At 45.2% G+C, this 25,683-nt stretch overlaps 1 protein-coding gene across 6 annotated transcripts in view; it reads right to left on the reverse strand.

Moving 5' to 3' along the window:
- Positions 1–788: 788 nt before the first annotated feature.
- The window catches only part of LOC142585016 (arylamine N-acetyltransferase / N-hydroxyarylamine O-acetyltransferase-like), a 55,695-nt gene continuing 30,800 nt past the window's right edge, over positions 789–25,683 (reverse strand). For 2 of the 6 annotated variants that reach the window (XR_012829003.1, XR_012829004.1), the window contains one exon: positions 19,703–20,879. Coding sequence is in view for 3 of the 6 variants with exons in the window: in XM_075695448.1 (XP_075551563.1) it covers positions 930–1,910 (981 nt within the window). In the remaining 3 variants the exon portion in view is untranslated. Of the gene's footprint in view, positions 2,209–6,673; positions 6,724–18,194; positions 18,280–19,694; positions 20,880–25,683 lie in introns of those variants that run through there. The other 4 variants (XM_075695448.1, XM_075695447.1, XM_075695446.1 and 1 more) reach the window with 4 other exon arrangements.

Below are 25,683 nucleotides of genomic sequence, written 5' to 3' on the forward strand. Positions count from 1 at the left end.
AGATCACCTTGCTCCTTTCATGCGCTCAATAAAAAAAAGCACCCAATAGTGTTCCAATGGATGCCGGGACACTGTGGGCTCAATACTAATGAAACGGCCTATGCTCAGCAAGGCGCGCCCTCAGCAATGTCCTCCGAACTGTTGTGCCGTCCTCTAGACCGGACATCACGTGCCTCCTGTCGGAATTAATGAGTGCGACAAGAAGATGCTGGGACCACCTCGACGCTCGCCACGTCCGCCTTAAAAGGCTTGATCCCACTATGCATTTTTCTGTTCCGCGTGCAATTCAACGCCCTAACGCATACCTGATACACAGACTACGTTTAGGCGTCGCTTTCACGCTCAGGTACTTGCAGATCATTGGACTGACGGACTCCCCGGACTTTTCAGTGTGTGGCGTTGTTGAGACTACAAACCATTTACTCGTGGTCTGCCCTGTGTATGCGCGCGAAAGACTAACACTGGCAGCTACCTTGAGACATTTAACCAGCAGACCACTATCGAAGGACCTCCCACTAGGCGCATGGCCGGAGATTTGGCAGACGATAGAGGCAACGCGTTCCTTTTCACGTTTCTTAGGCGACACGGGCCTGGACTCGAGCTTTTGATGGTAACACTTATGCGATGCGTTCTATCATCTCGTTGCTCTCATCATAATCATCCTCTGTTGTGACCTCTTTCTTCTCTTCTTCTTTTTCCCTCTCACTGAGTAGCAGGCCAGATACTCCACTTTCCGGCTGACCTCTCTGCCTTTTCCAGTCAATAAACTTCTTTCTCTGGGCTCGCTGTGCCATACTATACTATATTTATCGTGCACGCAACAAGCATATGGTATGTATACATATTTATCGCACAAAAGTTGTTTCAGCTATCTCCTTTTCTATTACACCGCGAAAATAATTTTCGTCACCGCGACAAGAATGCTGCAGTTATCCCTCCGGCCACAACGGTTTCTTCAGAAAGAGGTTCTGGCCCAGCCTCAAATTCTCCAGCAGGCCTCGCAAGCGAACACGCAGCGGCGCCACGTCGTCCGCCACGTTCAGGTTCAGCCCGAACTCGTCTCGCAGAATCTCGAGGATGTCGTTCTCGTCCCGCATCACCCGCTTCTCGACGACGCCCCGTATCGGCGACCAGCGCACGAACCGGTCGTTGATGAGCCGCAGCCAACAGCCGTCGTCCAGGGGCGATCGGCGTCCCACCAAGAGCAGGCGCCGCATCGCGCTGTCCGGGTGGGTCGACGAGTACCAGTTGAGCACGCCGAAGTCGAGCCAGTCGAGGTAGTACGGCTCGACGACGTAGAAGGCCTTCCAGCCGCCGTCGCTCGTGGGCACCGCGACCTCGACGGCCTCCGTCGCGTCCAAGCTGCGCACGCGGAACGGAGTCGCGTCGCCTGCCAGGGGCAGCGCCCGGTGCAGACCGCACTGTGCCATGCCGACGTCCACGATGTAGCGCCGGCCGTCGGTCAGCTCGACCAGCAGCACCATGTGGGATAGGCGTGTGCGCTTTTCCGAGTCGTCGGGAGTCGCGAGACGCAAGCGGGCCGCTCGCAGGCGCACGCTGTAGCCGAGCGCCAGCAGCAGGCGGGCGAAGAGAGAGTTGAGCTCGTAGCAGTAGCCACCGCGGCCGCGTCCAGTCACCTTGCCGAGTATGGCTTCAGCGTCGAGGCTAACGCGTCGCTCCAGCAACACGTCCAGATTCTCGAAGGTGGCGCGCTCTAGGTGCGCCCTGATCAGTCGATCGAGGAAGTCCAAGGTGGGTTCGGAGGGCTTGGAAACTCCCAGGTGCCGGAGGTAGCTCTGGGCTCTTTCATCAGACAGCGGCTCCATCGTTGGCGTCTGTCTTTCGGGAATACGTCGTTGGCACTGTGGTGACAGACTTGTTCCTGCTCTAGTGTCCAAGCACTGGGTCATACTTCCGAGCTTGTGGTTGTTTCTCAGTGTCCTCACAGAACGCTCTATGGGGTATCGGCCGTGAATTCCGAGAGTAAAACAAGACCGCGCGCGGCCACTGTATATCTTCTTCCTCGTAGATCGTCTTCACGTTCTTTTCAGATGCAACAAGCGTGCAAAGAAGGCAGTATTGCCTGAACGCCGGGCTGATGTAATTATACGTTGTCTACGCGAGCAGCCGCGTCTGTCGTTTCCTCGTAAGTTATTTGCTCCTCTTAAACTTTGCAAGAAGTTACCTTCGAAAAGCCGTTTCGTCAGCCTGCAACGAAAGACACGGAAAAGAGCGGTCATTCTCAATTTTCCCGTCACAGTGACCAACACAATTGCTCGTAGAGACATCGACAACGTTTTACCTTATGCAAAAAAAAAAAGAGAAATACATTCAGAGTCAAAACTGCGATAGCACAAGCTTACATTTTCGAGTAACGCTTAGAATGTTTCACACGCGGAGCTTTAACTTGACGTAAGCTTAAAAGCTATTGCGCAAAAACATTTTCGTTTTATTATCGTAGAAGGCAAGTCATACGAGGATGAGAAAGCTGCTCCACGTATAAAAGAGATCTGAAAAAGAAAAGGCACTCAACAGGGCGAGCAAAAACAAAAAGAAAGAAGGACGGATCACGAAAGGACAGGCGTGGAAACATACAAGAGATAGAAGAAAGAAAGAAAAAGATATCAAATAACCTTGTAAGGCATATCATTTTGAGGCGGTTGTTAAACTTGCTATATTTCAACGTATTTCAATGTATACTTCAGTACGTCATTTTCATCTGCTCTGTCATTAACTTCGTTTACATTAATTTAATGCTTACGGGTAGAGGTGCAGCGGTGGCGTAGAGGTAGAGCATCCGCCTCGCGTGCAAGAGGACTGTGGTTCGAATCCCGGTGCCGCACAATTTTCCACCAGATAAAAAAAAATCCGCGTGTTCATAAAATTGCATTAACAGGCCTAGAGTGCAGCCTGATTCTGGTGACTAGAACCGGTAACGCACTCCCGCCACAACCTCCCATATGCACATAACAATAAAACCCCGGGCCTCAGTTCCCAGCAGCTGCGAAGCAACTGACCACGGCGGCGGTCTGAATCTGAACCTGGCAACGTTTAATGCTAGAGCGTTATCTAGTGAGGCGAGTAATTAGAGGGCAGTAAATGGGATATAGTAAGGCTCAGGCTATCGTTTATTTTCTTCTTGTGTACCACAGTTTTTGTGAAATTTTAACACTGAGCATTGTGCCATTTTGGTGGTGAAGTTTGGTTTCCGGGGGGTAGGCGTTCTATCAGTCTTTTCGCCGGTCACCTAGGCAACGGTATATTTCTTTTATTTGTTTCTAGTTGCCCGACATAAACTTCAAGCTTACGAACTCTACCCGGTAATCATGATGATGATGGTTTAATGGCATCCCCTTTCAAACGGTGATGGGAAAAATCGACACCTAGCCTGCATGAGTTACTCAAGTATGTTATTAATGCTGTTTTTTTTAGCATTCTATTATACATATATTTCATCTTTTCTATCTACATTGTACCACTGCCCATGCCTGTGATGGATCTGGTCGGATCAGTCTATTCCCTGTTTCATTTCTTTTTTCACCATTCAACATTTCTCTAAAGCTCTCTTGCTTATCTCGACTGCTGACCGGTTGATACTTCCGTCTACTTTTCTACTTTAAATAGAAGCGCTTCTGGAGGTTGTAGTTTACGTACTCTCGCTATGTGAATCCCTTAGCATTCTATTAGGACGCGCTGAATGGTCTCCAAATTTTTCCTGCATCACACACAGGCCTAGATTAATTGCGAATATTTGCTCCGATATGTTTTTGTCCTTATAGTGACAAAGTGTCGACCCTAAGAATAATCTCGCCACATGCTGACTGAAGCAATCACTGCAGATTTCTGGCACCTGATTTTGTTGCCAGTTTTCAGTGTCTGCTCCAAGGCGATGGAGCAAAGCGAAGGGTTGTTTCTGCAGCAACTCCTCGTTACAAAAATATTTGACAAGGTTCGCTGTATGGCCTCCAAGACGCGCCACTGGCGCGCCGAAGATGTAGGAGGTCATGTTTCCTGAAGTGCGGTGCCTACTTCAGTTGAGGGAAGGCGCTGCCTTCTATACTTAGGGGTTGCGCGATGCGCTGCCGTACGCCGCAGATACAGTTAGGACTAACTTGGGCACAAAAGAAAGCACAGTTCAGAACCAATCGGATCCAGCTACAAGAAAGAAGCCTGAGAGATAAAAAAAGAAAGCTTTTACTGGAAAAAAGCAGGAAATGTATCTAATAACACCACCGCAGGATTCGATGCGATCCCAACACAGCTAATCAAAAACCTCAGTCCATAGAGCAAGGCGCTGCTGACTGTCATTGAACAAGTCATTAAAACGAAGAAAACTCCAATTGGTTGGCGTGAGAGCAAAATTAACCTCATCTACAAAGGCAAAGCTTATAAGTATCGGACGAGCTCGTTCAGGCCAGTTACGGTAACGTCGGTGCTATATAGAATGGCAATGCGCGCCATAAAATTGGAACTGTCGAAATGGGCGGAAACAAATGATGTATTGGCGGAAACTACAGAATGGGTCCAGACCAGGCAGACGCTTAGAATATTTTGCTTCTTACCGAATGCATAGAGATTTCAGTAGCTCAGTATATACCTTTAGGGACAGCATGTCTAAAGGAGCCTATGACAACGTAGACAGGGAGTTGTTACGGCATATTCTCAAGCACGAAGGCATAGATGAAGATTGCGTGGAGTTGCTGAGGGAGATATATCGAGACAATCGAGTAAAAATTGTATGCGAATGCCGAAGTTGTAATGAAGTGGTGGAAATTCACCAAGGAATGAAGCAAGGATGCCCTCTGCCTCCGTTGTTGTTAACCCTTTATGTCAAGGGCAGAAAAATGCAACTGGAAAACAGTCCATTAGGATTTGATTTTTCATACACGCGTAATGGATAAATGGTGCAACAGAAGGTCCCTGGACTGATGTATACGAACGACATAGTGCTGCTAGCGGGCAATGCAAGAGATTTGCAGACACTTGCGAATATCTGTGGCAAAGTAACGACAAATCTCGGCCTTAGATTTAGCTCCGAGAACTCGAGAATATTGACGTTTAATGAAGAGACGAGTAACTACGTGGTGTAAATTCAACAGCAAGTCATACCCATAGTCAAGCAAAGTACATCGGCGTATACATAAACGAAGGAGTGACTTAGTCTTTCCACCAAGATAATCTGAAAATTAAAGTTAAGCGGAACGCAGCATTAATGAAACATAGGGCTTTTTGGGGCCACAATAAATACGAGGTGGTTCGTCGAATCTGTAAAGGAGTTATGGTGCCAATATTGACGTTCGCAAATGCCATTCTGTGCCTAAAATCGGATATCTTGTCGGGGTTGGAAGTTAACCAAAGATCGTTGGGCCGGTTGGCTTTGGAAGCCCATGGCAAAACCACAAACGAAGCAGTACAATGTGACATTTGTAGGGCCTCGTTTGAAGTCAGAGCAGCGCAGAGCAGAATTAGTTTTGAATATAGACTAAGGAACATGGATCAACATAATTTGGCGGCTAAAGTGCACAAGTATCTGTACCTAAAAAGCGTGGACAGAGAATGGAGGAAGCGGTCAAGAAAGCTGGTAATTGTTGCGAACGGCCTGCAGAGGTTCCGACCTGCAAAGTTTTCCCAGCTAGCCGCGGCCGCGGGGGTGGCGTTCTTCGGGGAAGCGACCGTCGCCGCCAAAATGTCTGCTGCGGCGACAACCTGCTTTGTGGAGACAAGAATGAGCCGCGTCAACAGGGCGACGGCGCCGAGATGTCTGGACGTGGTCGGCGGAGCAACTATTGTTAGTGGAGGCGCCGCCGCCTTCATGGTCTGTTTGGAGCAGGGGAGCGCTGGGAGTTATTTTGTGGTGCCGTCTCACGCAGCTTAGAAGTCGTCAGTCAATGGAAAAACGCGGCGGCCATTGTCTGGGGAGTCGACTCTGGGATAAAGAGGCGCCTGCTCGGGGCAGCACCGTGTCTGCGAGAACGCACTCACCTCGGTGTGGTCAGTGCAACCTGTGCGGAAGTGAGTGCATAAACCCTCCCTCGCAAAGGGGGGTCGGCTACGATGACTTTGGACGCTCCGAATTGGTCGGCGGTGAACTGCCGTTTTCCCTCAACTAGGGATCTAGGGAGGACAGTGTAGTTAGGGAGCCGTTGGCGGCTCCTCAGTGTGCATTCTCTCTCAGTCATGCTAGACGAACTGTAACGTTCTCATGTAGATACTGTAATTAAATCCCATATTCCTCGTTCTCGATGAGAACAAGTCTCTCCCTTCAACAACGTCTTCAGCATGGATAAGTTAGACGACGGCATGGGCCAGCTACCATCTATTTCATGCCCGACTCCAACCATTACACAACAAAGTGCAGGATAATTGAAAGTGCAGATAGACAACCACGATGAATCGGAAAGAAAGTGGGAGAAACGGAGACGCGAATTGGATGCAAAGAATGGTAACGGAAAAGACCATGGAGATTTACAAGAATGAGATAAAAGAAATTAGAAAGGAAAATTTGTACGATAACACGAAGGGAAGTGCCTTGCTATTTGAGGTTCGAGCTGGTTGCCTAACAGGTTAGGGTTCCGCACCATATTGCGCGCGAAATCGAAACCTAGAGCGCCAAGAAGGCGTCAAAGGGCACACACCTGTCTCCCCGTTGCACAGCAACAACCTGCAAACCTACCTAAAGTTTGAGGAGCTGCTGTGATAGCTCAGCGTGATGACGTTGGGCTGCTGAAAAAGAAGAGAAAGAAACATTCTGGGGTTTGTACGTGCCAAATCCACGCTATGATTATGAGGCTATGATTAACGCTATGATTATCGTAGTAAGGGACCCCAGGTTAATTCTAGCCACCTGGGGTTCTTAACACGCACCCGATGCACGGTACACAGTTTTTTTTTTTTCATTTCGACTCCATCGGAATGCGGCCGCCGCGGCCGGAATTTGATCCGGCAACCACGGGCTTAGCAGTGCCGCACAAAACCACTACGCCACCACGGCGGGCGCTGGGCTGCTGAGTTCGAAGTCCCTGCTTCAATTTGCGATGCAAGAACTATTGTGGACCACGCACTCAGTGCACGTTAATGACCGTTAAATGGTCAAAAATTCAACCCGAGACCCCTCCCAACTCACTTTCCCTATGCTGTAACTCATATAGGTAGTACGTTCCGCTGAGACGCCAATGGATAGATACAACTTGTCCGCAAACTTCTCACCGCTGGTGGCTTACCGGGTTACAAGAAATGTGTACAGCAGCAACAACGCCGGCAGTGACATCTTACGACACAGATTTTAATCAGAGAGCACAAAGAGCTAACACTGCAGTGATCTACCAGTATTTTACTTAACTTCTAGTGTAAAACTGGTAGCGAAATAATTGTTAACGAGCGGGTCTTTTGTAATTTTCTATTGGCAGAAATACTCGCACGACACGAAAATGTTTCAAGCACATTGTAGTTGTACAAAGCGCTCCAAGATGTTACCGGCTCTGCTATGCTATAGAGTGACCCTTTGCTGTACTGCCGTCCAAGGCTCTGGTAAACAGGTAATGCGTTAACGGCAAGAGTTTACGGAAAAGCTGAAATCATCCAATAAAAAATTCTGAAATGAGCACTCAAGGAGCGCGCATGTGTAAAGGCAATTCATACCCGCAAGTGAGCGAAGGACAGCACTAGTTCAATGACTAGCCACGTCAGCTTTCCAATAATATAACTACTGCCTACGCGATCCTATACTTGTGCGTGCAATGCAACTTGTAGCATTTCATGAAGATGGGAAAACGGGGTAAAAAGCTATACAGTAGCTTAATAAAGAGAAGACTTAAATATTTCGCGACGGTGACAAGGGTTGATGGGTTCGGTGGCGTTTGGCGCCCCTGACAAAGTTTATCGATGACAAGTTTCCTGCAATATTTTCGTATAAAACGGTACATCTACGATCGAATACCTATGGCAATTGGTACTAAAGGTGATAGAATTGCAGAATGTCAACATTATCGAAATACAACCACCGTTATGACGTATTAGGTGGGCATCTATGTACGCATGAATACTGTACGGGCTTTAGTATTATATCTGCGCTTTATTCAGTGCTGGAATGCCTACAGGCTGTTTCAACAGTAAACGACACTGCGCATTATATTATACTTGGCGTTTTCATATCTTAAGCGTCGCAGCGCTCGTTTTTCTTAACCAACACGCAGTTTGTCTATTAGCGGCGAGAATTCGGAGTGGCGCCCTCTCGCGAGTGACGTCACGCCCAGGACGCCGCTCGCTTCGTCCTCACTCGGCGGCCGCGCGCGCTCGTTGCCTTGGTGGACGCTTGGGGTATGGGTGGCTCGAGCCATAGCTATTGAAGGGTATTTCGGCTTCTTTCTGCTGCCATACCTGAACCACAGTTCCTTCTTTAAAAGCGCGTCAGTCGCGAGAGTTTGTGGCTTGGATATCGCAAGCTATGTAGCGTTGAAGGGCTCTACTGGTTTTGCAATGCATATATGCGCCGTGTCTGTCCACAAATTTTGCGTAAAAAAAGAATGTCTGCAAATTCAATACGCGAAGTTGTGTACGATGCTTCGCTAAATATGTAACATTCCCTTAGTACTTAGCTATGAGAGACATTTTACATGGAAGAAAAATCCCGGTATTTGGTGTCAACGTGTTGTCCGTGTTAGAAAGACACTGCCCTGAGAAGCTCTCACCATGATTCTTATTACTCTGGTGAGTTGTTCTTGTCAAATATGGGCACTTTATTAATGCTTAAATGAATGAGGCGCGCATTTCGTATGAAAACGTTTGCTACTACTTTCACCGCTCTCTGAAACAAGCCCCCGTAAAACGAATTGCGCATGGCTGCTAACACGACGGCGTGTCATGTAGATTATTTACATAGTTAATTCACAAATACCATAGTAGCAATCACCTGAAACAAAAGTTTCGTGGTTAAGATCAAGAGCTAATTAATAGCAAGCGACGAAATGTTTCATGGTGGCCCTCAGTAGCCTTTATCGACAATATGGCACAGACCTAAAAAAAAACGGTAGCAACCGACTGTACTTAAGGCGAGGCACGCATTGTTCGCGAAATCCATCAGTGTACTTAAAGACTCCTAGCACGTCATTTGAGCGGTGGGAGGTACAGCTGACCGGCGATACCCTGGCGGGACAAGAAGCTCTCGTCCAGCAAATACGTCGAGCAGCCATGGCCAGTGGAGTCCTGGAATGAAGACACCACCCACTCGACCTCAAGAGCAACCACCTCGATGGTCCGAATAAATGTTTTTTTTTTCTCTCTCTCTCTCAGTGCCGTACAAGTTTGAATTGAAACCATAAAGCAGTTTTTTTACAGCACCAGTTGCAATGCCTAAACTATACTCGAGTACTGCAGCGCAGCTTAGGCTTCCTAGAAAAGGAAAATTCAAGCACCTTCTGCTTCACCATGTCTCGATCCAGCGTTGTTTAACTCTACAACCGGAGAACTATTCGCTTCGTCAGTACATAAAAGAGAACGTCGCAAACCTTCGTGAGGAAGACACAACAAGCCTTAGATATTTCACTTGGTTTTTTACCTTCCACCGGGGAATTATATATTCAATATGTCCGATACTACTAATGAATGACGGTTCGGCTTCTTTCTGGCTGCAGCCATACTGTCCAAAATGCATATTTCACTAAAAAATTTGGGCAGAGCGGCCTGTGTCAGATCGCCGAACAGATTCGTCATCTATATTCCTCAAGCAACAAACACCAGTAAATTGCTCAAGTAAGTTGAACGTGTAGCACGTTAAAGGGAATATATATTGGTACATTCCTTTTCGTATTCTGCAAACAGCTGTAAGCCTCAATTAGCTTTACTTCAATTTACCGCCTTTAAAAACGTGAGAAACCGCCTAATTTTGAGAAGTAGTTGAAGAAGCCAGTGGGGCTGGTAGAATGTATACTGCAGTTTTAGTTAAGTCCCAGTGTTGCTGCCGAGCGTTTCTGTGAACAAATGCAAAAATTCGGTATTATACCATGAACTACTTGTCGTGAGCAAACCTGTTGTGGCAGATTAAAATCGAGGTAAATGTTGTAGAAGTCATACATAGCCTGCGTTTGTGACATATTTGTTGCACCACTGCAGGTATGGTATCAGGACTGGATTCTTGTATGCTATGTTTTTGCGGTTGTCGATCCACGTATGAAAAAGCCGCACTTGGCTGGTCTGCGCTCGTTCGGCTGGCACTGTAGCGTTGCCTTTGAGAACTGTATTGTCGTCTAAGAAATAAGCTCTTTGAATAAATTTTCCCGAACGAAGACATCGTAAAGATATATTTGAGACAACCGCCATAAGTATACAAGCAGAGGTAACGAGAGCGCAGAAACGAAAACACAGCAGAAGGCGCCCGGACTGCAGCAGACGACAAGCGCGAGTACTTGCCCTGACGTCACGCGAGCGGCGCTCGCAGCGCCCCTGTAGTTCGTTCTCGGGGCTAATGGGGCTCTTGCATTGCCCAGGGGGCGCTGCGAAAATGGAGCTAAAAAGCGCCCTCTGTCCTGAACTAGGTAGTACTAGGTACTACCAAGCTCGGTCGTCTGCTTCGGAAAGCACGTTCGGTTTTGTTGTACCACGGCTTGCCGCGAATATCGGGCGCCGAAGATTTTTTTTTTTTTCAGAGGTGGCAAGCTGCGTAAAGGCAATAAATTATGCAACGCAGAATACGTGTACGCCGTTCAAGAAATAAGCGGCGAAGTTTTAGCGCGGTGCCAATCTCAAGTGAAGCGACTTGCGTACGAAGTTGAACGTCAGGTAAGGTTTGCACGCTGCTAGATTCAGGTGCACAGACGCGAGGAAATGCTTGCTATAAATGAATTCACAGCAGCGATAAGCAGACATCATGTGTGCGGAACTGCTCGAGCGCACGACGGTACGCGCCGCGACGGCAGCGGTCTTTCAGCATGCCGCCATGTACGAACTGCTCGAGCGCACGATCGTACGCGCCGCGACGGCAGCGGTCTTTCGACGTGCCGCGAAACGGCGGGCCTCCTGCAATCTTTGTTGACTGCATGCCGCTAGGCAAGTAGTTATGCCTGCAGTGTAGTAGCGGCCATCTGTCCCTTTAGCAACTGATAAATAACTGTCCAATATGCATATGAGCTCGCAGTAACGTACGTGCGAATCGCGCTGTAGCGCGAGCTCGTGCGCTGCTCGCTTGATGTAGCTTTTAATGACAGCGCTCGAACATCGACGTGCTGCAATCAATACTACCTTACTACGCTGCCTCAACGTGCTGGCTTGAGGTCAAGGATGATCCCATTTAACTCTCTGACCTGTGCTGCTCGTAGTGGGGTAGTGAATTGTCACCGAATCAGCCCGACCATTTGTGCTCATTCGCACACACCTAGTCACTTCACCACTTCGCACCGGTCGAATTGTTCATTGTCGCTGTGGCGGGGTCTCGAATCGTGAATCGCCAGCCATGCCTGCTGCTATGTCGGTCTGCTGTCGGGACTGTAGGTGCAAAAGACCGAATTTTAGAACGCAGATAAGCAAGTTTCAAGACAGGCGAAGCAGTCAGCATGGCGCGAAGTTTCGCTTACTCAGCGCGACGAACTGCAGCTATGCAGCGCGCCCGACGCTCCTCTTCGTGAGGCCTTGAACGAAAACGGTAGAATCTGATGTTGGGATTCAGGCCTTCTTGTTCATGGCAGCCCACGACGCAAAAGTAACCACGGTGACGCTTTTTCGAGGCTGAGCTAGGTCTCTCCGGATCGGCGTCGCCGATTCCTTCTGCTTCCAGCATTACGTCCCACGGCACACGGAGAGTCCGTTTTCGTTAAACTATAGGCTACGGCTAGCTCGCAGCGTGGTCTGTGAGAAGTGACGAGCTTTTTCGCACTCGCAACAGTAAGAAGCGCGAATCGACGCAAAACTCGGGTTAGAAACTTGCTTCGCCACAGCCAGGGCTCAATACTACCCAAGCTGGTACTACCCAGATAACGTTTCGCGCGCCGCCACCAGGCGCCACTACTATACCTCAAACTCCAGCGCAAGACGCCCATAGGACGGGAGCGAAGGCTTTCTTTATTTGAGGGGGGGGGGGGAGGGGAGGGGGTGAATCGAACGAACCCTTCACTCGCGTCTTCCTGCGTGCGAACAGAGCAAACCTAGAATGGGACAAGCACGTGCCTGCAATATCGTATAGCCGAAAACACCGAGAACGCGCGCGTTGCCAGCTGCGGCACATGGAACGAGGAAGGCCACCGTTGCTATAGATATAGCAAACGAGTACTGTACGTTGTAGCTGTGGCGCGGAACCATATTAGTTTCCTCGAAACGCGTCGGAGCGTTAAACCTATACATGTCTATATGTGGGCCATGTAACGCGAAGGCTGTGTCGTTCTGGAGCAGCGTATGCTGCAGTACAGTGTACTAGAATTCTAGTACCACTGTATCTGCAGGTCTCTTCCGCGTACAAGGCCTCCATTGGTTGAAAGCATCCGGAAACTTGCACAAAAGGACCATTTCCACTGCGATGTACGTACCTCAATTATGCGCTTCTCTTAGCGAAGACGAATGAGAGCATGATGGATTTGTGTGCAGTGTAGGTTTGCAATAGGTAACTCCGACATCAGTTAAACAGCTCTAAACTGCTGCATGTGCTGCGTCCATACGTCCATCCGGTCCTTCTGTTATGCCGATGACTACGTCCATCGTCATTGCTAGGCCATTTCCTCATCCTTGGCTTCAGCCACGCCACAGGGAGAAGGAAATAATCATGCACAAACCATCGGCAACGATTATCAATGTAAGCGAATAGCCGAACGCTTCTCAAAAGATGTTCGCTTTAGCAAAGGAACGACAATGCCCTTGAAGGCGTATATTTTTCGCAGTAAGGATATTCAGCTAGCGTTTGTCATTTCCTTGCCTAATTGTGTCGCGAACACAACTGCTAACCAGCACACCATTAGCAGAAGCATAGGTATGTATATGTACCGGGTGTCTCAGCGAACACTTTCACAATTTTTTAAAGGTTTCGTGTCGCAGCTAACCCAATTATAGTGCATGAGCGGGCCTGTAGAGGCCGATATTACTTGCACACAAATTGAAATGCATAATCGACTAATAAACAAAAATCACTAATTAAAATTCCAACTACATTGTGGCCCATATTGCAATGGGTCATAATGCAGCGGAGTTCGCAAGGCGGATCCACTTGGAACGAATTCTCCAGATGACACCAGTTTTGAGATATTGATTCCCGAACTTTGCGGAGAAATGCATTGGCATTCCAGTTACTTTCTTACCAGAACGTCATTTTATGCATTCAAGCACAAAAGTAATGAAACGCCAACACATTTCTCAGCAAAGTTCGGAAATCACGGTAAAACGGCAAAACACTTTTATGCAGCACGTATTGAGCAACAGAAAGCTGTATCAGGAGTTTTTCATGTTGCTCTACAATTTTGCCATTGTCACTTTTAATGTAATTATAATATTTGAGAAGTTGATTGATTAATTAAGACGAATTATGTAATTAGGTTAAATGCAAACAATAATCTGATTACCTCCAAGCGACGGCAAACAGCATTACCTCAGTTCTGTCCAGTACGTGGCATTTGCATATTTTAAGTCTTGAAGCATTACAGTCAGGACACCCTGTATATGTGTATCCATGCTGAGAGCCTGTTTCTCTCACAGTACATCAAGAATTAAATCAATTAAGTTCACTTACCTTTTCTCCCTCACATTCCGACCCATTAGTGCACCCCAGCACTTGCTCATTTAACGTGTATCACGCGGGCAGTTTAGATTATCATTGAAATCGGTCGACACTAAACTTCTTTAAGTCCTGCAGAACACACTTCCTTTAATAGTGTCATTCTTCTATATCATTTCAGGACTTCAGGTCTGAACTTCTACCACTTGAATGCGGCGGGTGATGGACCCATTTTTTTTAGATGCCGCCGAGAAAGTCGAGAGAAAGCTGCTCATTAATGCGCTGACATTCTTAGGTTACTTCACACCCTTTCCGGAGGCTATCTATTTATGCAATATGTTTGTATATAATCGTTTTCCTGCCTACTAAAGTCACTGGGTAGTCACAGTCCATGGTAGAACGGGTAGTGATTCTGGCTGCTCTGCTGAGGGAACAAGGTTTTAAACCAACCGTCTGACCAACTTCGTCAGATTAGATGTGCCACACTTGAACCTCTTTCACGCTGACATGGGTCACTGTAAATGCGGGACTGCGCAGCTGCTGCTGTTTGATGAAACTCTTTGACAAGCACTGGGTATGCGCCGCTTTTCAATGAATGTATTCCACGCCAACGCTCGCCATGAATGGACTGGGTATGTCCCTTACATACTTCGAGTTTCAATTTACTCCAGATCACGTTTCTTGTGAGAACGTAGAAAATCTATTCAATGTCAATTTTTAATGAGTGCGCTCGATAGAGATTAAATTGACTGAAGATACGGAAGTGTCAATTGACTCCCACTCTATAAGTTTTACATTGACTAAAATTAAGAAAAGGTCAATTGACTAACAATCGCGAAACATTTAATTGACCAGCTATTGAGCACCCTCGAAACGTGAAAATCGAAAGGCATTCGATTTACTAGCCGCTAATCGAGATGCATTCATTATAATTAGGTTTTATATTAACAAGGTTGTGTGCCATTGAGTTGCCTATTAGATTACTATAAGCATACAAGCATGCTGTCGAAACTGATTGCTTTATTGCATAGAAAAAAAATGCCCCGCCCCCCCTCCCTGGTGCTGTTGGTAGAAAGGTATTGGGTGTAGGTAGCACGATCAGTGTTTGTGTTAATTAATGGGTATTTGTTTTGTGTACAGATTGCTTTGTTGTTTGTGCAGGATATGTTTGCATATAGGGTGCTGCAGCTAACGTTAACCAAGCTGCTCAATGAAAAAAAACAAAAACAAAGAAAGCACGGTGCGATCGAGATACGCTTTTAACACATACATTGTTCTGTTGTCGGAACGCTGACGACCGAACACTGTAGGACAACGTGTTTCCGAAAACACCTTTTTTTTTTCTTCGAGTATCTCAGCTAACGTTAGCCGGAACACACTATAAAGGTCTGTTATGACCCGGGGTCAGCTCACAATGTAAATCAGAAATATGCTGCCCCATTTTTTTTTCGAGTTTTATGAACGCTGGGAAAGTTACCCCCATTAGTGTAGAACATATGAGACCACCATCTCCCCCTAAATGGATTAAGTCACATTTATATATATGTATATATATATATATATATATATATATGATGAGGCTAGTCTAAAAGCTTCCTTTGGCTGATTTAATATGCATTCTATTGACACACAAAAATAATTGTTTATTAAAACATGGTGTCATAGCTGTTTACGAAACTCAGTTAAAAATATTCCACGAAAACTTCATTTACATCAAATACAGTCTTTGGGGCAAAATTAATAGAAGCTCAATTAAAACTTGGCAGCAATTTTTGTAATGAACCAGATCTTGCGAACTTGGGTTACTGAGTACACGCAATTAAGCGCGCGGCAAGCGAGAGAATGGTTGTCTACATTCGCAGGCATCGGCACGCCACGATTCTAGTCTCGGAGGCCAGGCGCCGACTTCTCGGCAGTGTTTCTAAATGGCCTAGCGTGTCTAGAAAAAAGTGCAAGAGAGGAGCCCGTTCACCCCAAGATGCGTTTCTCAGCATTTGCACGCATCAGCCCGCCATGCATTTCATACGCCAAGACTAGGCTTCGAGGCGGCGGCGCCAGATGGAGCCGAACGTTCTTAGGGAAGTGCAAAAGAGGTGTCCCGCTGCGGTACATGCCTCATACACAACTTGTTTCAGTGGTGCCAATGCGTTGTGTCACTATACTGATTCAACGCTAACACATTACCGTCGACAGTCATCGTGAAATGGTTTCTACCACATTTTTTTGCTTTTAGTATTTTTTCCCGATTGTGTGGTCACAGCTTAAAGAGCAAGCCTTTTCCACAACCTGTACGAGCTCATTTGTGCGAATGATCTACGGTCTCCAGTGCGTCGCTGTGAGTGATTTAGACTACCAAAATAACGGTTACGGTTCATGCCAAATGAAGCAGCACTGAAGCTGTTTCTATGGGGCATATGGCGCATTGATATTTTATATGTTTTGCTGCTGCTTACGCGTGTTTGTTTGTGGGTGGGTGGGGGCTGGCTAGAGGGTGCCCCACTTGACAATATCGTCTTTTACCAGTTTTTCCAACATCTGTCCAATTATTTGTGATAACTGGCGGACACCACCAAAACTAACTTGAACAAATTGTGTGTAATGTAATAAAGGTACTCCGTATAAATGAGAATGATAACAGTCAACATGTATTCAACATATCTGTAGTTAGTACAGTTCAGGAATTATGTGAATATATATAGGCATTGAAGAATTTTCTTATGTTAATTTTAGTAAAAAGGTAATGCGATGTTTCATATCATGCTACATTAAATACTTCATGGTATTAATTTCACCAGTTGTTGCAAATTACTGTCTTGAGACGTTTTGCGACACTCACAAAATTGCTTTGTTCTTTCCACAAATACGCAATCAATACACATGGCCTCATATTTGAATATATACCTCGGTTTTACAACTTAAGAGTTCTCAGTAACTGTTAATGTGTGTATTTGCCATGGCTTAGGCAATTTTGTATTGCCAGTTATTCTGTTGTCGCCTTTCTATTATCCGTTATCCAGTCATCTAGCTATTTCTCTCAAAATTTAATAAAAATACATATTTGGTTTCATTTTGTACATCTCACAGTGTTTTTTTACGTGTTTGTTAACATAAAATTGATGCACGTACTGCCTTGCTGATTGCTTCATAAAATGCAAAAAAAAAGGCTCTTTACATTTTTCTGGAAACGAAAAATGAATGCATTGAATGAAAATATGCACGGATACACATGCTGATTAGATAGCTATGCAAACCACCTTATAAAGACCAAGGTAATTTAGGCACATATAGTGGGACTCAGAAAATTAACTGTACAGTGAAAAATGATGGTCTTTAAATTTGAAATATTACGGTAGTGCAGTGATCATTACAGTAGATGCTGAAAATGTCTACCACCGGCTTGAATACATGTCTACACACGACGCTGCATGTTGTTAAACACAAGGCGCAGAATCGCTGCAGTTACCTGTGCAATCAGTTGGGGTAATGGCTGTCTGTAGCTTCTGCAGTATGTGAGGATTGTTCTCAAACACCCCACTTCCTTTAAGGCCATCCCACTGACATTATTAGACGACCTACAGGCATTGTGCTGTCATATCACACGTAAAGCTGCGATATATTCTACAATAAGCATATATTTTTTTCAGCATCTCACTGTACAGATTCTTTTCAGCCATTCAATGCATGCCTTATATACAGGATGTCCCAACTATAACGCACAAAGATTTAAAAATATGCAAATACCACGTAGCTGGACAGAACCAGGGTAATTCTATTTGCCGTTGCTTGGAGATACTCAGATTACTTTTTGCATTCTGCCTAATTACGTAATTAGTCTTAATTTATTATTCAACTTTACAAATATTAGATGAAAAGTGTCAATGAGAAAATTGTAGAGCAACATGAAAAATTACCGTTACAACTCTCTGTTTCTCAATATGTGCTGCAAAGAAGTGATCTTCCGAGCGTGACAGAAGCCCGCAAATACACGCAAAATTGCCACGCAACTGGCCGCACGAGGCTCTTTGTGTGTATTCGCGGGCTTCTCTCACGCTTGGAAAAACACTTTTATGTAGGACGTATTGAGCTACAGGAAGCTGTATTGGGAGTTTCTCATGTTGCTCTACAATTTTCCCATTGATATTTTTCATCTAATTATAATATTCGAGAGGTTGATTAATTGTGCCTAATTATTTAATTAGGCAGAATGCAAAAAATGATTTGATTATCACCAAGCGACGGCAAACAATGTTACCTTGGTTATGCCCTGCTACACGGCACTTGCATATTTTTAGATCTTGGTGCACGATAGTTAGAACACCCTGTACTAGAAAGCACACGCAAGACAGAGAGATGGCGTGGATGTAGAAATATGTGTCAATATACCATGACGCCGCAAAAATGAGCGCCGGAGGCCCAACACACATACACAACGGAAGCACTTCTCAGGTCACTCTAAAGCTTTGCATGAAAACAGAAGCACGGAGAAGCCAGCAGGCTATAAAATACTAACGGGCTGCAGGTGCGTTGAGCCATTCTGCGTGGTAGAGGAATTTTTCAGTCTGCACAAGGGTCGGCTACATGCTCAGACTAGCGAATTTTCATAAAGGCACCGACACTGAACAACTTGCAGCTGCCAACAGCGCAAGGCAGAATGCAGTTATATTTCTGCGAGATTGCACGTGAAAGACCTGAAGTGATACGTCATAAGCGACACCACGCAAAATGCTCAGAGTCAAGCCTGTAAATAGGTCCAAAATGTTTCCTTTCGTTATTCCTTTTTTTTTTCCTGGTTTGCTCTTTATCAATTCCAGCTGTTCAACTAGGGTTGCAGCCCTCACAGCTACATGTCACAGGAAAGTGTGCTGCTGAAAAAACTGATAAGCTCAAAAAAGGAAAAAAGAAAAGAAAAAAGACCACACATATGCTTTCGATGGCATGTGGAATTGTGTGCACTGGCTCATTTGCCAAAGCAGTTCAGGGCGCATAAAAAGTAATGCTAAACAAGAGTGCTAAAATCACCTCTGAAAACTGCATTTTAGCTTAATTGGCGGGGAAAAAAGTGAGTTATTAAAAGCGAAAGTGATGCCGAGTTTTTATGTTTCATGATACTTTGCACCAACAACTAGTGCGGGATTGATATTTCCACACTTGCCTTAAGTTCCTGCGCTTTTACTGACTTTCCAAGTCTCCTCTTATGGTAAGAGTGGCCACCATACTATTGCGACATCGTAGTTTACTAATACAGCTTAATCTAATATTCCTTCCTAGTGTCCCGGACTTTATGAAAAACAAAAGACAGCAGCAGCTCATCCAACCAAGGAGCGTATCCCCCAATGAAAGCTTCGTTTAAAAAAACAAACACAACTAGGTGGTGGCAATAGCAACAAGTGCATGTCAGCGGTCGTCGAACCAGACGTCACCGCTTTCCCATGTATGGGTGCCCTGCGGTACTATACTTTCTAAACGCGGCACTGGTGACCTAGTAAATTCAAGAACATGCTACAATCATCCACGAACTGACGCCACAGAACACTTAGCTAAACAATGGACACTTCCGTAGAGCTAGCTATATAGGATGCGGAATGCTACTACTAGCGCTCATCTGGCCACTGGTGTTCGGTGGGTGCAATGCGCGCATGCACTGCAGTTGCAATGCGACAGTCACAAAAGCCGTGGTGGGGGTCCCCTCCTTTTGGTTTTACTTCCCGTTTTCAAGCGCAATCATGGGTGTTCCGCGCCGAAGCGCCCACACGCATATTCCAATTTAATCTACTTTTGGATCAAGCAGTTCTTTGTAATGGCAACTTTCGGCAAGCTAAACTTTTCCTTGATAAGCAATACCTTTCAGCTTCTGTATGTATTAGGTAACCATGTTGGACGCACTACCGAGTTTCAACTGTGTGACAAATAATCTGGAATACTTCAATCTTGCATTTTTTATAAGCAAAATATGGTGTAGAGAAATGCATTAAGTAGGCAGTGTCATAGAAACGCCAGAAGTGCTGCACAAGCTTTGTTTCGAAACATTTATTTACATTCTTTGTGTAGCTACAGGAACAATGCGACGCTATGCTGTCATTGGATATCAGCATTTAGGCATTTATTCACAAGGCACTCAATATACAAAACACAGAAATAAATGTTGTTTTGTTTCATGCATAATTGGGAGCCCATATAATTCTATGAAAAGTTGAAATTAGCTTGTGTGTCATTAATGACATGCAACAAGCGCCAGAAATGCAACCGGCGTGAGGAAGCAGCCACAATTGAGTTACTAGATTGCAATATATAGCACTCTATTTCAAATCCTATTTGTTTTCAAATGGGTCTCATCACATAGGATTATGGAATGGGACCCCATTTGTACCAGGTCCAGTTTGTACCCCTTTGAACCTGTTTAGTCATGTACCGTTTAATCCTGTTCAGTACTGTCCTTTTAAACCCTGTTCATTCCTGTTCAGTCATGCCCTATTTAACCCACTCCTGTTTGATTCTGTTTACCCGTGTTTGGACCTATTTATTCCCCCATTTGGACCAGGTTCGTTTAGTATGGTTTGACTTCATTCTATAAACTTAAATGGTGAACTTGTGGATTTGTGATCAGCCTTGAAGACAAGTAGATCTGCATTATTTTTGCTCCAAGAATGACACTGTCACATATAGGTTTGCTGGTATGTTCCCTGATACAAAGATGAGCACAATTTTCGGCATAGATGGATTAGCACAACCAATGCTGATGTAATAGATCATGAACGAGTTTTGTATTATCTATGAGTGCATTCACCATGTATAACCAAAGAGTATGCGCCCTGAAAAAGATTGGTACCTCATTTGCATATTTGCTTCAAGTATGCAAATGTAATTCCTGCAAGTGTACTATATGCTGGATCACTTGTACTCGTCTTAGTGCAGTTTTGTGTTGCTGTAATAGTTTGTGCTCAAATCTACAGTAAAGCGTAATCTTGAGGTGGAAAAATGTCAGGTGAAGTAACTGCTTGCACTTGTAAAGGAAAGATAAGTATGCTTTATCTAGGTTCCAGTTTTCATTCATTCAGAAGTCCTCCGGTTTAAGCAAGAGCATGTCATACGTCTCACAAGCATTGTTTATTGGACCTTCCAATGGTACTTCGATACACCCAGTCTGATGACAGAAGACCATTGGAATGTGTTGCTTGGGTCAGAGCTTGCAGGGCACCTGAAAAAGTAAAGCCAACATTTTCTTTTCACTCATGCAATATGTTAACGCACAGGCAAAATCAGCTTTGCCTATGTTCTAACAGATAAAAATGATTCAGAATTCAGAACATAGGAGATACTGAACAAACCTTATTAAGGAGTAAGTGGTTGCCTGCAATGCCTATGGTTCTAAAGGAACATGCATTGCTGTGGTAGAATACGCTGTCATAATCACGCCACCGAAACGAGTGTTATGAAAAAGACACATTAGTTGATTAACAACAATTACTAGTATTGAAGCAACAGAAGTAATACCAGCATAAAATGTACATTTAAGAAGCAGGAGGGACCTCCAGGTTGAGCTAATAAATTACTCGGAAACTACCCTTCTGCCAGCAAAGTAGATACTGTGGTGGAGTAGTGGCTTTGGCATTGCATGGCTCAGCCAGAGGATGCGGGATCAAATCAATGGCTGCGTTTTGATGGCGGTGAAGTGCAATAACATCCATGTAAAGTGCATCGGGTGCCCGTTACAGAACACTAAATGGTCAAAACACAGTAAAACTCCGTTAACTTGAAGTTGTGAAAGCAGGGGAAATTTTGAGCTATGTGAAGTTTTGAGATAAGCCGCGTGAAGAGCACATACAGCCTTTCAAACTAGGTGCCAGCAGCCGCTAAATTTCTCTCAAGAACTAAATATACCAGGAGCGGTATTTTTGGCAAACCACTTTTGCAAGATATTGCACAACTTGGCACGCAACATGTCGGGCATCTGCGGGAAATAGCCGATCCTCGCACAGAGCCAAGCAAACACTTGCACGTTGACACCGATGTGTCCAAACCCTAGTCAGCGAAATATTGAGAAAGTGCTCGCATCCCGAAAACTCATTTTGATTGACTAGCAATAGTGCCCAGGGCTGAGATTTTGTAGCCATGCCTTCAGCTCAATTATGTGCTGCCCTTTCATCCACTGTTTTTGGTTGGCTTATCTCGTACTGATTATGCGAGTGAAGCATCACTACAACCACTGACGAAGTGTGATTAGAAATGGCATCGGGAAAGGCATTGCTACAAAATTGCAGCCCTCAACTTATTCATCAAGCGAATGCCAATAACATACTAAACATTCAGCGCAGCACACAGCATGACCTAGCATGCAAATCCACACAGAAACAACAAGCACAGCCAATAAGCAAGCTGACAACTCTCAGCACACATGTGAGCATGCATGTTGTGGAGGTCACATGTACCTTCTTGTGCTCAGTGTGCTTTGTCAGGGGTCAGAGGAACACTCCTCCCAGATTATTTATTTATTTATTTATTTATTTATTTATTTATTTAAGATACCTTACAGGCCCTGCGGGGGCATTGTGTAAGGGAGGTTACAAAATCAAAGGCATAAAAATAATGTAAGCAGCGTGCTTGCACTAAGCAGGCTTCTTGCGTCGTTGGCAAAGTTCACAAGCGGCGACGTAACATCGTACGGAACGGGCAAGGCCCGGCCAGAAAAAACGGCGATGTACACAGTCATAGGTTCGAGATACGCCAAGGTGTCCTGCCGTTGGTGCGTCGTGAAGCTCTTCTAGAACGGTGGAGCGGAGGAGATTAGGTATTACAAGTAGGAACTCAGAGCCATCCGGATGAAGGTTACGACGGTGCAGAGTACCGTCGCGGAGGACGAAGAGGCGTAGAGCAGCATCGGCCAGAGAGTGTTAAAAACGGTCAATGAGTGTTCTGATGTAGGCGTCATGGCATTGCCCGTCGATGAAATGAAGTAGCTGGGATACAGAAAATACGCAAGAAGCACTGGCAGTATTGGAGGAGTCAGAGTCGTCAACCGGGTAACGTGACAAACTGTCAGTGTCTTGGTGCAGGCGGCCAGACTTGTACACCACGGAATATGAAAATTCCTGTAGCCTCAAAGCCCATCGACCAAGCAGGCCTGTAGGATCTTTTAGTGATGAGAGCCAGCAGAGAGCATGATAGTCAGTGACTACGGAAAAGGGTGACCGTAAAGGTAAGGGTGGAACTTCGCAACCGCCCAGACAACAGCAAGGCATTCGCGTTCCGTAATGGAATAGTTGCACTCCAATGGTGCTAGGAGGCGGCTCACATAAGCAATAACGCAATCCTTGCCACGCTGGGCTAAGACGGCACCTACGCCATGACCACTGGCATCTGTACGTAATTCTGTAGGGGCATCAGGGTCGAAGTGGGCGAGAATGGGTGGTGAGGTTAGAACAGTGACGAGACGAGAGAAGGCGGCGGCTTCTGCAGTACCCCACGAGAATTGTATGCCTTTCTTCAAAAGATTAGTTAGGGGCCTAGCAATTGTCGCAAAATCTCGAACAAAACGACGAAAGTACGAGCACAGCCCTACAAAACTTCGAGCGTCTGCAGCTGTCTTTGGAACTGGAAACTCTCGGACAGCGCGAGTTTTGTCGGGATCAGGCTGTACTTCAGAAGCATCAACGAGATGGCCCAGAAGAGTAATTTGTCGGTGGCCAAAACAACATTTGGACGAGTTAAGTTGCAGCTTCGCCTTTCGAAATACATCAAGTATAGTTGTGAGACACTCAAGGTGAGTGTCGAATGTTGGCGAAAAGACGATGACGTCGTCGAGGTAGCAGAAGCATGTGGACCATCTGAAACCTTGGTGCAACGAGTCCATCATACGCTCAAAGGTGGCAGGGGTGTTGCATAATCTAAACGGCATTACTTTAAATTGGTATAGGCCGTCAGGTGTGATGAACGCAGTTTTTTCTCTGTCCATATCGTCAACAGCAATCTGCCAATCTCCCGAACGAAGATCAATAGACGAGAAATAGCTGGAACCGTGCAGGCAGTCAAGGGCGTCGTCTATACGTGGGAGCGGGTAGACGTCCTTCTTTGTAATGCTGTTCAGATGCCTACCTCGCACCTCCACCAGAAATGTTACGTGTGGGAAGACACAGACGAAAGATGCTATTTACACTGGAGCCAGGCAGCCAGGCTGACACTCGCCCGTGCCAAGGGCACGACCAACTTCTTCGTCGTTCTCGCAGCGGCTCGTCTCTTGAGCATCGCTCCATGAAATCGTAATAATATATACAGGGCATACAAGTGAACACGTGACGACGCATAAAGTAACAATTCATAAGAGTGAGATAGCAAAGCATCAGTAGAAATAAAAACGTCGCAAGAAGTTCGAAACACATTGCCAAGTGCAAGAAACAAGATTGCAAGTATTAGATTGCAACAAGATTGCAACAGAAACAAGATTGCAACAAGAAACAAGTAGTTTGCAAGTATTATTATGAAAAATGCTCGTGTAGGAGATGACGAAATTTTTCATGATCCGACTTGGAAGCAATGTTATCAGGAAGATTGTTCCACAAGCGAATGGCCGTAGGGAGTGCTGAAAAGTTAAAAGCATCTGTCATTTCATACATGCGCGAAAAAATTAAGTGGTTTAATCGGCGAGACGTGTTTGAGGCGATCTGGATATGCAGTGTGGATTGTGTGGCATTGTAAACATATTTGTGAAACAAGGATAACAGAGACATATTACGGCGAAGAAGTAAAGGCTGGAGGGAATGATTGAGTTCGATTTGCATTACGCTGGAGTGGTGGCTATAGTTACGTGAGATGAAACGGGCAGCTCGGTCATGGACTTATTCAAGCATATCAATTAAGTAGGTAGGATGTGGGGACCAAATGGATGAAGCATACTTAAGCTGTGGACAAACAAATGTCTGATCGCAGATGGCTGCAATGTGGTCTGTCCAGGAGAGGTAACAATTCTTTATTATTGACGTTGTATGAAAAATGTGTTTTGTCATGCTTACGACTAAAAGAAATTACCTGACATTTTGATACATTTAAAGCCATTAACCTGGTGTCACACCAATTATGATTTAGGCTAAGATCATTTTGAAGGGCCAGGTGGTCGTCAGTACTGTTAATTGATCTGTAAATAATGCAGTCGTCAGCAAAAATATGTAAGCGAGAAGAAACAATAAGTGGAAAATCATTTATGTAAATTAGGAAGAGTAAAGGGCCCAGAACGCTGCCCTGAGGCACTCCAGAAGTGATGTAAGAAGGAGACGAAGCAATATTGTAAACTACTGTGAACTGTTGATGATTTAAAAGAAAATTACGAAGCCATGATAGAGTGGAGGAGTCAATTCGAAGTGCAGTTAATTTTGCAATAAGGCGACAATGGGCTACACGATCAAATGCTTTGGAAAAGTCAAGGAAAATGCAATCAGTCTGCTGGTTACTGATCATGTTAAGGTGCAGGTCAGTCGTGAATTCAAGTAACTGTGTCTCACATGATAATCCTTTCCTGAAACCATGATGATGGCGAAAAAAGGAATTATTGGACTCTAGGTGATTATAAATATGAGAAGCAATCATATCTTCCAGCATCTTGCAGCAAATGCAGGTCAATGAAATTGGACTGTAATTTTCCGAGGAGTGTTTAGTTCCAGTTTTAAATATGGGTATGATTTTGGCCATTTTACAGTCATTGGGCAGCTGTCCCGACGACAAAGACTGCTTGAATATATGGTACGGAATGTTACTGGATATAGAAATGGTATTTTTAATATCTTGGAACTAATATTATCAACACCAGATGAAGTAGATAACTTGAGATTATTAATAAGACATGCAATTCCCTTCACCGAGATTTTAATACTTTCCATGAATTGCCAGTCATAATCAGCAACATCAGCTACATTGGTAAGATCCTCGCGACTGAAAATTGATGAAAAAAACGTATTAAAAGCAGAGGAACAATCATTGCCAGGGAGGGGAGTATTTGTTTCACTATGTAAAGC

The sequence above is a fragment of the Dermacentor variabilis genome, chromosome 6 (genome assembly GCF_050947875.1).
Source record: "Dermacentor variabilis isolate Ectoservices chromosome 6, ASM5094787v1, whole genome shotgun sequence".
Taxonomy (NCBI): Eukaryota; Metazoa; Arthropoda; class Arachnida; order Ixodida; family Ixodidae; genus Dermacentor; species Dermacentor variabilis.